The 13,525-nt window shown below is 38.9% G+C and overlaps 1 protein-coding gene across 27 annotated transcripts in view; it reads right to left on the bottom strand.

The window, feature by feature from the left end:
* TCF4 (transcription factor 4) overlaps positions 1-13,525 on the bottom strand; it is a 341,723-nt gene that overhangs the window by 160,198 nt on the left and 168,000 nt on the right. For all 27 annotated transcript variants that reach the window (XR_014502784.1, XR_014502785.1, XR_014502786.1 and 24 more), the window contains one exon: positions 7,321-7,385. Coding sequence is in view for 24 of the 27 variants with exons in the window: in XM_083402861.1 (XP_083258987.1) it covers positions 7,321-7,385 (65 nt within the window). In the remaining 3 variants the exon portion in view is untranslated. The remainder of the gene's footprint in view (positions 1-7,320; positions 7,386-13,525) is intronic.

The raw sequence follows: 13,525 nt of genomic DNA, 5'->3' as shown, positions 1-13,525 counted from the left end.
GGGCTCTAGGGAATATATACAACCGATCTTGAAATCTGTAAGCAGCTGTTTGGAAGAGGGGGGGTGAAACATTGCAACACACACACACGTTCCTTAAGTGCAGTAATGTTTTGTTATTTTACTGCAGGTGTATTACAGAGATGAAATTTAATAACTTATTGTATACAATACCAATAAAGCAGGAAAGATTCCAGGCCCTGATGTTCATGAATAAAGTACAAATTAAGAGACAGATAGTGTGAAATAGTGTGTGTGTGTGTGTGTGTGTGTGTGTGAGTGAGAGAGAGAGAGAGAGAGAGGGAGGGAGGGAATATTTGTCACCTGATTGCTATTAATTTTAATGATGTGGTACAAAGCAAGAGTTTGCAAAGACTGATGATCACAGCACTCATCTACATCCAAGAGTAAGCATGTGGGCACACTGGGTACAGAAGGGTGGGATGTTGGTAAAAAGTATAAAATAAAATAAAAATAAAAATAAAATAAAATAAAATAAAATGGCCTACCAACGATCTGATTCAGGAGACACAAATTAAAATCCCCAGCAAATATGAAAATCAGTGGGCAATGTGTGACCAGCCACTGTACCTCACCCTAACGATCCTCACAGGGGTGTTGTAAGGACAGAAATGTGGGACAGGGAAGAACCAGGGACACCACCACTAGCTCTTTAGAATATTTAAATACAATAAAAAAAATTCGATACAGCAAAAATCACTTTGGTACACTAACGGGATTTGCCAGAAGCTATTCATTGTTTGACATAACAATATCTTATTTGATTTAACGATATATTATTTATTTATTTCTGTTTGATTTATTTCTGATCCATATACTGTACATTTTATTTTATGGGTTAATTGTGATATCGGGAATTTGGGAATTTGTTTTGTGACGGGCGGATAATAAATTAGTTTTAAAAATAAATAAAAACTACACAACTCATCAAATACCCCCTTAAAGGCTACCAGTCATGGTTTTGCTAGTCTCGCATAATTATTTCTGCCAGGACAGAAGCCTTATTCCTTTTTTGGGTAGGTGAATTAGAGGGAGGTCTACATGTTACACACATACATAGGAAACAGAAGCCCCAAACCTGCTTTTCCTAGAGAAGAGCAGCTTTGGGAGAAATGCAGAGTATCTCTCTAGTTGAAGTAGGCTACTGCCAACTTCCTTCTGAACATCAGAATACCTTCTCTCTTACCAGAATGTAATACTTTCCAGACATCAAGTCAGAAGCTAGATTTGTTTAACCTCCATGTTTTACTTAAAAGCAACAAAATCCCTTACCTAATTCCTCAAATGTTAAATTAAACTGCAACTAATTTAAATATTTAATTAAACTGAGGTCAGCAAGTTCTTGCCGAGTGAACTTCAACTCTATTGAAATGTGTCAGCTTTCTATCATTGGCTTCAATGGAATGTGAGCTGCACCATAGTTAACTGTAACCCTTTCCTTTCCTTGGGCATATATATCCATAGATATCATTGAGAGATGATTCATGCACTTCCCTTCAGTTTTAATGATGGAACTTCCCCAGTTCTTCAACATCTCTAAAGACAGTTAAGAATTTTCCATTAGTGGTTTCCTGGCCACAACGTCCATTGCAGTCCTGGTGTTCTCCTCTCACTAAGAAAGAGGAATTTCACAACAAGGGTGGGTGAAAAGAAGGTTGGAGCCATTGAGTCCTTTCATCCTAACAGCTTTCCTTTCCCTTGTTCCCTTTAGCATCAGAATTTGTATGGGACTGTGAAGGTTTTCTACCAGAAATTGTAACTGCCTGCTCTTTTAGAGAATTGTAAGAAATGGATAGGATAACTAAAGTTTTTTTAAGTCAGAAAAGCTTGGTGTAAGTTGGAAATTTTTCTAACTAACGGCACAATCTGAACCACGTCTACTAGAAGTAAGCCCTGTTAAATTCAATGAAGCTTACTGCTAGGTAAGTGTATTTATGATTTCAGCCTTAACCATTAAGAGTAAGATAACTTTCTGAATCTCAGCCGATCTCTTTTTGACCTAACTTTTCCTAAACGGCCAGGGGTGAGGAATGTGGCACTCTCAGCGCCATTAAGACCCGTCAACTGAATTTAAGACACTTGTAAAGTCTTTCATTTTTTAAATTTTGCAAATAACGAAGTTAATACAGTAAACAACCACAATATTGAGTGGTGACTAAGAGCGAGAGGCACTGATATGCATACTGCCAAGGCCACTGCATGAGTGCAAGATGCCTGTGCTGTAGCTTGCAGTGACCAGCACAAACCATTGATGTAATCAGCTTATGTCATCCCTGCTCATCCAGTGCCACCTGCTACTATCAACACAAACCATTGAGTGGTGAGCTTGTCCATGTACCACAAGTAAGGGAACATCTCATGTTGCTTAAAGCATGGTGCTTCCTAGTTTGTATGCCATGGGGGAAAGAGGTGCAATAGATATTGATGCATTGACGTCGTGGTCTCTCAGCAAGAAGAGAGTTTATTTGCTTGCAATGGTTTTAGTGACTCACACACAAGTAGAAAAAGATGACGTAAGAAGCTGGTTTTTGTTTTGGGATTTTTGTTTTGTTTTGTTTTTTTGCTGTAAGCATCTGGTAATATTTGTTTGGGCACTCAGATCTACAAATAAAGGGTCAGGCTTCTTAGCTCTAATAAGAGTAATTTCCATTCACCTTTCAGGTCCTGTGGAATTTTTCCATTTATAAGCCTCCTTTAATCTCTGCTTGGACGTTTTACAACAAATCGAAGATGGCAGGCAGCCTCTCGCTCTGCAAAAATAGTTATTTCTTGACTATATTTTGCTATAATGAAGTTTTGCTGTATTTTAGTAACAGGATGTTAAAATAAATATATTGATAGTTCCTGCACGGTCCATGAACTTTCTGCTTCCCCTAAACATTTCACCTGGTAGACAGGTTGTCAATGAATGGTTCAAAAATATTAAATAATTTATGGCAGACTCCTACACATGGAGGTACGTGGCTTTAGGGTTACAACATTAGTACCAGAAGATTGATGATAAAAACTATTCATTGACTAACAGTAAATATTTTGATTACAGTATATTTTCTAAGCATAATTCAAAGCTGCAGTTGGTAACCATTAAGGCCATATATAGTTCACAAGAACTTGCCCACATATTGAGGTCATCTTCTGAGGCCCTTCTCTAGAAAGCCCCACCTTCAGAGGTTTGGTGGATGGTGCCCCAAGAAAGGGCCTTTTCAGTTGTGGTGAACAACCAAGTAACATCCTCCCTGGGCATAAAGGTCTAAATAAACAGAGAGTTAGGGAATTTGCTATCATATGATGGTGGATGGCACAAATACGTTTGAGAGGGGATTATACATCCATGGAGGACAGATGGAGCATCAGTCACAGTAGCGAAATGAAACCCCCATTTCAGGAGTGGAGCACCTGAGGGACAAAAAATGGGATAATGGCTTCATGCCCTGCCTGTGGTCCTGTGGCAGGCAGTCGACTGTATATTCTGCATGTTTATATTTTATTATCAGGTGGACTTTATTTTTATTGGTGATTATAAGCTACTTTGTAGAGGAAGTGTCTCAAACATGGGGTATATAATAAATAAAATAAATACGCATGGAAACAAGATTCCTTTTGCCTGGTCTAGCAGGACTCATCTTATGTTCTTAAAGTATGAAACATCTCTTGCTTCCTATAGTTCAAAAGCAAACATTATTTTATTGATGTGTAGAACTGCATAACCACATTTTGAGTAAAGTTTTATAGGCCTTTTGCAACCCGCTAAAAATACATCAGGACTTGGATCTGGCCCTAGTCACCCTAAGCTAACCACTTTCAAGCATGACCGAAAGAACTTTATTTATTTATGAACTTATACTCTGCTTTTCAAAGCAAAATATAAAAATAAAAAAGCCTTCAGAAAGCTTCTTACAATATTCAGCTAGCAGTAAATACAAAAAACAAAACAAAAAACAGTTGACTATTGCAAACAATTCAATAATGTAAATTCATTTTATTTTATTTTTTTACAAAACTCCAATGAATTCTTATCAGCGAAAAGGCTGATACCTTTCTGGGAAGGTATGTAGAAACAAAACAAGTGTCCAGCATACGACAAAAAGTACAGATCGCTGTTGCCTATCTAATTTCAAGGGGAAGCAGATTCCAAAATGCAAGGGACACTATGCAAAAGGCTCGAGTCTTAACAGTCACAGGGCAAGTCTCCAGCTTATGTGGAACCCCAAAGGCCCCCCAGTTGATCATTATCACTGGGGCTGGGATTTAGGGGCTAAGGTGATCCCTCAGAAACCCTGATCCCAAGTTATTTAGTGCTTTGTATCGTAACATCAATACCCTGAACTTTCAATTCCTATGTTGTTGTTTTCTGCCCATCTTCTTTGTTGGGATCAGTCATTTACCTCCATGACCGTTGACCGAGCATGACCTTGCTATTTTACTTGGCTAAGAGCTTGTTTTCTGTGTTTCATAGCAGGTAATCACTATTTTTGGATTATTGTTCTTCACCCACCTCCCTTGGCTTTTTTCCAGGAATGTTTGAATCTGTGTTCCTTTCAAATGTAAATCGGCATTGTCAAAAAATGTCCAGCCACTTCCTTATTTTGAGGACAATCAGAACTAAGTAGGTGCACTCAAGCATCTGTTTCAAGGATTAGGGTTGCCTGCAACTGGACTTTACACAACTGTACACAAGAACGTTAAGAAACAGTACCATCGTGGAAAAGTTATGAATAACAAGGCTGTTAGATATGGACATCATCTGTTTCCTCTGATTTATAGAGCAATTTCTTAAGATGAAGACAGAATTAGTCAGCTGAGTATTTATTTCTTACAACAGAAGAAGTTGGGTATTGGTCTGTGAGAAATGACAGGACTTTCAGTGGTCAGCTAAAAGGTTATTATAATGGAGGGGGGCAAATAAAAAAGGGTTGGTGAGCAGAGATGGATGAAGATTTCCATTGCAGGGGGGAGCAAAGAGCTATGGGGTGATTAAAGGAGATGGCAGAGACAGAGGGGGGGGGAGGGTAAAATGGGGAGAAAAAACAATGCTTTATTCAAACTCACAAGGCAACGATAAGGAAACAAGGCAGCAAATTTGAGACAAACCTACTTTCTATAGGTAGGTGTATTTCATTCAGAGGATGACTTACTTTTGCTGAGCATTACGCATAGGCATTTATTGTTAGACAGATTTGCAACAGCATCATGTATCTGGACACAAAGAAACTGTAACACAGCTAAATAAACATGCAGGATCAGTGACGGTACTGATGGTGGCACTACAGCAAACTCTAACCTATAATGAGCATGGAATAATTTTAAATAAGTAAAGTATTCGCCAGAGCCTTGAAATGAATCGAAGGACTCTTATAGGAATAGTCAGGAGGTTGAATGTGAAAAATGCACCCAGCGCAGCTTTCTTTCTACTTTTTTTGCTTGAAACAAAAGGAAAAGCTATTTTCTTTTTCCACGAAGTATCTAAAGTCTCAGGCAGCTTGAATGACAATTTCACAGCTTAAGGGGACTTTGCTCTAACTAAAGTCGGCAGGGAAATCTTGTTGCTTATAATAAGGAACCAGTATAAATTATTATTAGCTACAGAAACACACACAAAGCTGTCCAAAATCACATAAGGCTACTTCCCCAGCCAACAAAGAGGGCCCCTCTGAAAATTGCAGTTTGTTCCACCACCACCTGCAAAAAAGGAAGCATGTGGTCAACCTCCTCCTCTCTCACTTAGAACAACCTCTGCCTTGACCCTCAGAAACCAGATACACAGGAACAGGCCTTCCACAGGAATTGAAAGCTTTACACTAGAGACACAGCACTAAGCTGTTCATTGCCTAAGCTATCTGCTCCTAGCACTTGCAGCTGCATTCCAAAGATGTTTCCGTTGCCCTGGAATGGCTGTAAATTTACTTTTCTGTGGAATTCCTCCCAGAAAAAAAGTGGGGTGAATTGCACTTGATAACACATGCAGCCCTTAAGTTCTTGTCCCAGCAACTCTCATGTCTCATTTCCACAAATCTCTGGCTACAGATCTGGACAGAACTGATGGCTTATCTGAGTAGGCTGGAAAGTCCAAACTTGAAAAAGCTAACAGATGCAAGAAGGCAATGGAATGCCAGCTCTAAGGATACACTAATACTAAGTGTGTGTACTTTCCAAGGCAAGATCCTATTTAATTACTTGAATTGTTTATATTTTTCTATGCTTAATTAAACAGAGTAGCAACCCGCAGCCTCAAAATCCCACATTGTTCCCCCCATATCACTAAGGGACTTGACCATATTAAAAGGATAAAAAGGGTGAGGGAACACATACTCCCTTCAACAAGAGAAACAGCATACTTCTTTTGGCTAGCTGAGTTAAAACTCTGTAAAGTTTGGATATTAAAAAGAGGCTATTAATCCCTCTCTGTAGTTTTCAAAATTGAGCAACTACTGCTCCACGAAGAAAGAAAGAAAGAAAGAAAGAAAGAAAGAAAGAAAGAAAGAAAGAAAGGAAGGAAGGAAGAAAGGAAGGAAAAGAAAAGAAAGAAAAGGTTCAGAGAGAAATGAATGGTAAAATTATATTGCAGCATCTTTTTTTATCACTTGGCTTGAAAGGAGCTTAAACGTTTGGCTATTGATAGCAATTTTAGACTAAGGCGCTCTCTGGAGAGTCAGAAGTATGCAAATGTGGAGTGTTCAGAGGCAGAAACACACACATGCTATACCTTTGTATTACATTGGCATTTTATTATTTAATTAAACTACTCTTATTTTTCTAGCTCGCGCATGCTTCCCTGGAGACGGTTTTGCTGTTAGCCTGCTGGCCTTGACTTCCAGCCAAAAACAATTCAGAAACAAAAAGGGACAACAAATCATATTTTCTCAGACATTTTTATCCTTCAATACAACCCTGTTTTCACACAACATCATACAGACTCTATGAAAACTGTAATTTATTGCAATAGCCATCCAAAGCAAGGGTCTTACACATCCTCCGTGGGTGCTCTCCCTTTACAATTCCTTAAGTTGTGCCATTAGTCAGGAATTGTCATGTTGAAAACGGTACGGAAGGAGGTTGATCAATACTCTACCAACATGATACTAGGATATTGAACAAGTTACTAATTGAAATCCACAGACAATAATCAGAAGGAACTAGAAAAATGTCTTAACATCTACAATTTCAAACACAAATTAAATTTTGTTAAAGACCCCTTTGCAAACCATCTGGCGTCCTCAAGACTGAGACTGCATAATCCACAAAAAGCATGTTTGGGATAAATCGTAAGACTGTACATTTTCCCGTATCATGGCTGGCTCTTACCTGGTGGCAACCCTGTAGGTTCGAGTCTCGCCCATATGATGAATAGGAGCCCCTTTCTGATTTACCTGTTTTTTAAAAAAAACAACAACAGAGAAAGTAGTGTTAGCTGACATATGCATTTCTATAAGTAATATACTGCATAATTATTTTATCTATATAGCAGACTATTTATTGGGTTGCACTGTCAGGTTCAACTTAATCCTGGAATAGAACAAAATCACTGCATATTATGCGTTTTCATTTCAGAGCTACAATCCACCCTCCATAGAAAATACTCCATTTGCTCAAACTTGAAGCCCAAACTTATTACATGGGGAAGAGTTCCCACTCATTAAAAGGCTTCATCACAGAGTTCAGTCTGGGGGCTACTTCACATTCCAATGTATGGGACACCCAGCAGGTTGGGGCAGGGCATAGACTGATGGTGTGGGCGAGAGTAAGCTTTACAGGGCTATAGCAAAGATACAATTTGGAAGGAAGCTTCATGGTTGCTCATAGTCTTATCTAGTTTGGCCTCTGGTGTCCTTCATAACAACATAACTAGATAAGCCTACTGACACACTGTTCTTGCGCAACTGCCATTCACTTCCACAGGACTAGTGAAAAAGAAGTTCTTGGGAGACTGTGTTGTAAGTCACCTTCAAGATTTGGTATGATGAAAAAAAGAAAATAAATGCCCTGTTCTCATTCCAAATGTCACTCATGTTTCCTAAAGCCCTGAAACAGGATCAGCAACCTCTCTCAAGAAGCAAACAACTCTCCTTTCCTCTTCCTTTTCACCCCATCCCTAAAACCTGAGTAAATTTATTTTTACGTACACAGCAGGAAGGTTACCGTGTCATGACCTGACCATAATAATTCTCACTGATTACACTGCAGTCACCAGTGAGGTCAGAGGTAATCAATCAGAAGCTCTCCAGATGGTGAATTTAGCAAAGAAACCTTTCAGAAGTCTGATTCTTCTCACTCTTTCTCAGTGTAATTCCCTAGCGAATGACCTGAGCTCGGCAGTTACACTCAGGAAAGAAAAATTTGGATCAAAAAATGTCGCTTCCTACCAGCGTTTCAGCTGCCTCAGAACTGCAAAGGATTTGAACAGAGTGCTGGGTTTCTGTGCCAGCTCTAAGTACCTAATTTGATTCCCTTATATGCTCCTTTGATTTCCTTTAGAACACTAACTGCACATGACATAGTCAAAAATAGTTCTTGCTACTTCAGTAAGAAAAGACTTTCCAAATGTAAAGGTGAACATTAAAAAACCTAGGGGGGGTAGGGGGATTTGACTGGTGAAAAACATGAAACCCTAATAGCCCTGTTCCACGAGGGAAACAAAGAACAATATGGGTGCTGATATCAAAGAGATGGCATGAAAACCACCCAAGTGATTAAGACTACTATAGCGAGGAAGTTACAGATTAAGATAAAGTGGGCAAGGGCATATCTGCAATTATGGGGATCATACAAGATCACCGGAGATAAGATTAAATGGCTTAGTACAGCAAGAACCACATATAACACAATGTGATTGGATATCAACTACATTTGATTCATGTACGATTTACCAACGGGTGGTCAACAATAATGACACTTGGGTGTACAGATCTAATGTAATGCAGAGTTCAGGTTGTTTTCCCAATCAAGCATATAATAAATCGCAATAACTGACTATACGTAGTACAGTACATTACCCCTGCAAATGAATCATTTAATTACTATCACTATCGAAGACATGTCCTTTGCACAAGTGCCTGTGGTTTAAAGAATTTTATTTGATAATGTAATACGCATTCTGAATTTCACAAAATCATAAGCAATGAAAAAGAAAATGCTTACTTTTTTGCACTTAAAATATTGAATAAAGTACATTAAGAATCTGCGACTTCATTTCCCAGAGACAGTGTTGAATGCATGTCAAAAAATCTAGTCTTCACTTAATTAAATACATGTAAGGCACTATTTAATATTTGCTGAATATAGCTAGGCTTCAATAAAAACAGTGCCTAAGTTATGTGACTTTATGGTATAAAATAAAGTCACATTGACAAATTGTGGTTGTGCTTATTCTACAAGCTCTTAAAATGGCATCTGCAGATGTTAACATGCTCATATGAAATTATTTGTATTCAGTTACTCTGTTTAGAAATACAGGGCACACTCGCGGGGGGGGGGGAGCTCTCGTATTGGAAAGGAATAGGAGTTACATGAACACGCAACTGTGCTCCCATTTAGTCTGCCACTTTCAATGGAGCATTTACAGCAGAATATCTCCATAGACTGAACTCATTATACGGCCAGAAAAAGTAAGATCTTGTAACCTGTTCTTGAATCATCTGTGCCTTGGCAGAAAACAGAACCAACACTACAGAATGAATTTGTCTACAGACCAAGAAAGCAATATTTCTTAAACTGAGTTTATGACTTAAGTCAGTACCACGTGCAATTAATACAAAGGACAGTAGTAATATAGCAGCAGCCATGACCAATTCAAATACTGAGTTAACAAGACACAAAACAGGGAGCAAGGTGGACAGGGGTCTTTGAAAGGAATAGGTGCAGTGTAGCTTTTACTCAGCATTGCACCTGTAAGGAGAACTTCATTACTAGGTGAATCTACTAGGTGAACTGAAGCAATAAAATTTAACGTTGGGGTGAGGGGCAGAGGAATAAAGCCAACAAGCGCAACCTTATTGTACAAAGAGCCCAGCAAACATTTCTATTTGCTGCATGTGAATACCTGTCCGCCTCCTTACTATCAGATCAGTCACAGGCTGCCTTGTTTTAATTTCAGTTGTTAAAAAATATTTATCCAGATACAAAAATAAACGCACTGCAAATTACAAGTTGTCAGGGTTAAAAATCTACTTCTATTTGTGTGGGGGAGGATAAGAGAACAGCACAGACATGAATCATTCTCAGTAATTTGAGTGTTTCCATGACATCAATGGGCACTCGTCCAGGACTCTGTCGAAGTCTGTGAGGTACCAAAGAGACATAGCAACCAGCAGGAGATTGACTTTTTTTTTTAGGATTATGCTCCTTGTAAAGATTTCATCTGTAGCATCCACTTTTACCACCAAATAGATAGCTTTGGAGATCATGAGTGAACACATTTCATTCTAATAGTGTAAGCCTTTAACTTTCATTGCATCTTTATTTTTGCTCTCAAATCCAACCAGATTCCTCCCAGTTAAGAACAAAATAATCAAAATTTACAAGAAACCCTTTGGAGATGAGTGTGTGCTTGGGTATCTGTGTGTTTCTGTGTTTGTATATATTCACTATCAATTGTCATTATGGAACGAACAGACTTTTTTTTGTAAATGACATTTCGTTTTGTGGAAGGAGAAAAAATCATTTGTAAAAAAAAAAAAAACCTGTCCATTTAAAATTAGCTGCACTCTTTTATGTTGATTTTCTGCTTAAAATTCACTGGCACATTTGTTTCAGATAATAAAATTTGAAAGAGTGTTGATAATATGCTAGAGTAGGCTCTTTAAGTAACTATTTGTGTGCATGGTTTTTTGTTTTTTTAAAGATAGATCAACCAGAATTTCTATGCTTACTTTACAATATTGCAACATTCTCAGGTGCTGCTGAAACCCAGCAATCCAGGATGTCTATTTCTTAACTGGGGTGGTACAAACGATTGTTTATTTTTAAATGGATTGGGGGGGGGGATCTGTTTTAAAAAGAAAGAGTCTACAGCAATGTAGAAACTCGACGCATTCACTGCGGAATTTTCGACTCAACCCTCCTGTACTAGAATGCGGCAGTCGCTGCGGATATTTTTTGGCACGAAGACAATGGTGGAAGTGCCAAGCCCCATGGCTACAACTACTCAAAAGAGGCATAAGGGTAGCATTAATCGCTCAAGTCTTTTACTGCACGGAGTACTGCTGTCCATCTTTTTTAAATAAATAAAAAATCTAATGTACTCGTTAATATATATATATTTGTATGAACTGGGGAGGGTAGAGTATTGAAATTTCAGCCAATAACAAATCTTGTCAAATATCTGATTAATTTGTTTTTTTACCCTTCCCTTTGACCAAAGAAGACCAATACCATGTCAATTGCTAACACAAAAGATCTATTTTTACATGATGGTAGCATGATAATCAAAACCAGGGTTTTGAACGAGAGGCTGACTCGCAGCAATAACACATATATTTTGCAAGTAGTGGTCTTCAGGGTAGGAAATATATTATCAATAATACTAATGCCTTTTAAAATAAATAAATACACTCCAGTCAAAATACATATAAAGAGAAGCAGGCTTTGAACTGCCAAGGCTGTTCTCCAAGGCATAATCCACATCCGTGCACCCAATAAACACCCGAAAAATAAAAAGGAAGCCTCTCTAAAATGAACTCAATTGACTGCTTACTATGCATTTGCAAGCATTTGAGATGTACTGTAATAAAGAGCAAGAGAGTCAGAGAAAAAGAGAAGCAGTATAGGATTTCCAATCAGTCAATGAAGAAGCCAGTTGCCTCTCCATGGTGTGCTTTGAAAAATTAATCGAATTAAGTAGAAAATTTAAGCAACTTGCAAAGAATAAATGCAAGTCATCTAACTCTCACACATAACATTTTTCTTTTGCTCTGAAAGATAGGGCACCTTGTTTTTACTCTGCCATGGAAAATAATGAGGCACAGGGCAACTCCTTTCTGTCTGCTGAGGGAACTGGAGGAGCAGCTATTGTTGTGAGGGATTTTGCTTCAGTGTTCATGTTGATCTTGCATCTTAAAATTCTCAGAGACTTGGGCTCAAGCTGCAGAATCCAGATACAATTGCAAATGATCCCAGATGTAGAGTTTTCAGCTACAGTTTGGCTTTAGATGAAACCATGATGGTCAACAAACTTCTGATGTGCTTGGATTGCGAACTTCTCAGCTGGGGGACTGCTTCTGTCTGGGCCCAAGCTCCTATTTTTACTGCAAGACATTGCCTTTCCCCACTGAGTTCCACTATAAATAAAAATCACCAGGAACTGAAAAATGAAAATCCATCGAAGTAGAACAGAGAAGTGGGGGAGGTTTTTCCCCCTTTCCTTTTTTCTTTTTTGCTTAACTTCAGCGTCTCTCATAGACTTGAGTAGCTATGGTGCTGTACATGGGCGGCTCGTGCTTGGAAAGTGAGACAATCTTGTCCTGGCTGGCAATCCCATTTTAAAAAGCAACTACCAATTACAGGGTTCCAATTAAAATAAGTGTGTAGATATGCAGCTGGCTACATGATGGCCCAAGTGCCTTTAAAAAACCGCTTAGCTGAATTATTTCCATACTTTTTTCTATTGCACATCATATAGACAAAAAAGGTACATATTCCCCCCCACCCCGCCCTTTAGTACATATTGCACTTTGGGGTTTTTTCCACATCAATCAGTCAGCACAATATTGCATGAGCAGGCTCACCCTCTCTTAGTGCCCACCACCGCAATTGCAGAAACCTCCCAGAACTGCTCTAAAGGACCCTCCAGAGAGGATTATTAAATGTTCAACTCTAAAAACTTATTCACCAGCATGTAGTGTGGTAGGTATTGCTCACATCTCAAGGGAGGCTAACTGTCCTTTTGGACCACACAGCAATAATAGAGAAGTTGCCCAAAGCTTGGTATTTTACTGATAACAAATGCAGCTGGCTGTCAGAAGAAATCCAGCACTGCAGAGAGCCACAGGAATTGTTTGATATAGAACTTAATTTCAGTCCAACGCTGCCTTGATTCAGACATCACCAAAGTCTGATTTCCAAACCATGGTTTTAAGAAATAGGAATCTGCAGCAGATTCACATGGTGCCCCTCTGCTCTTGCATGAAGATTCCCTACTCTGTTTCCTTGTTTGTTCTAACCAAAGCTCATCATTACATCTCAATCAGCACACTCTGTTAGCCAGTGGTGGCTCACATAGGAGGTGGAGGCAGTGAGATGCAGTGTTGAGCTCACTGGGACACAAGCAGGCCAGCCACCTGCAGCCTAGAACTCCTCCATCCTTCCTGCTTCACTTCACAACATCCCCACAACATCACTGGGAGATTCTCTGTGCCTCCACTACCCTGCTGAGGAACCACCGCTATTAGCAGTAACCAGGACTTGTCTGAAAACTATGATCTGAAGTGGGATTTGATTGCCTCTAACCATAGTTTACCCAATTCAGGCATGAGAGTGAATTATGGTTCATATTAAATACAAACTGGATGATGGA

The sequence above is a fragment of the Podarcis tiliguerta genome (assembly GCF_965153285.1).
Source record: "Podarcis tiliguerta genome assembly, chromosome: 11".
Taxonomy (NCBI): domain Eukaryota; kingdom Metazoa; phylum Chordata; class Lepidosauria; order Squamata; family Lacertidae; genus Podarcis; species Podarcis tiliguerta.
Note: the sequence above shows the minus strand (reverse complement) of the source record. Positions and strands in the feature narration are given on the sequence as shown.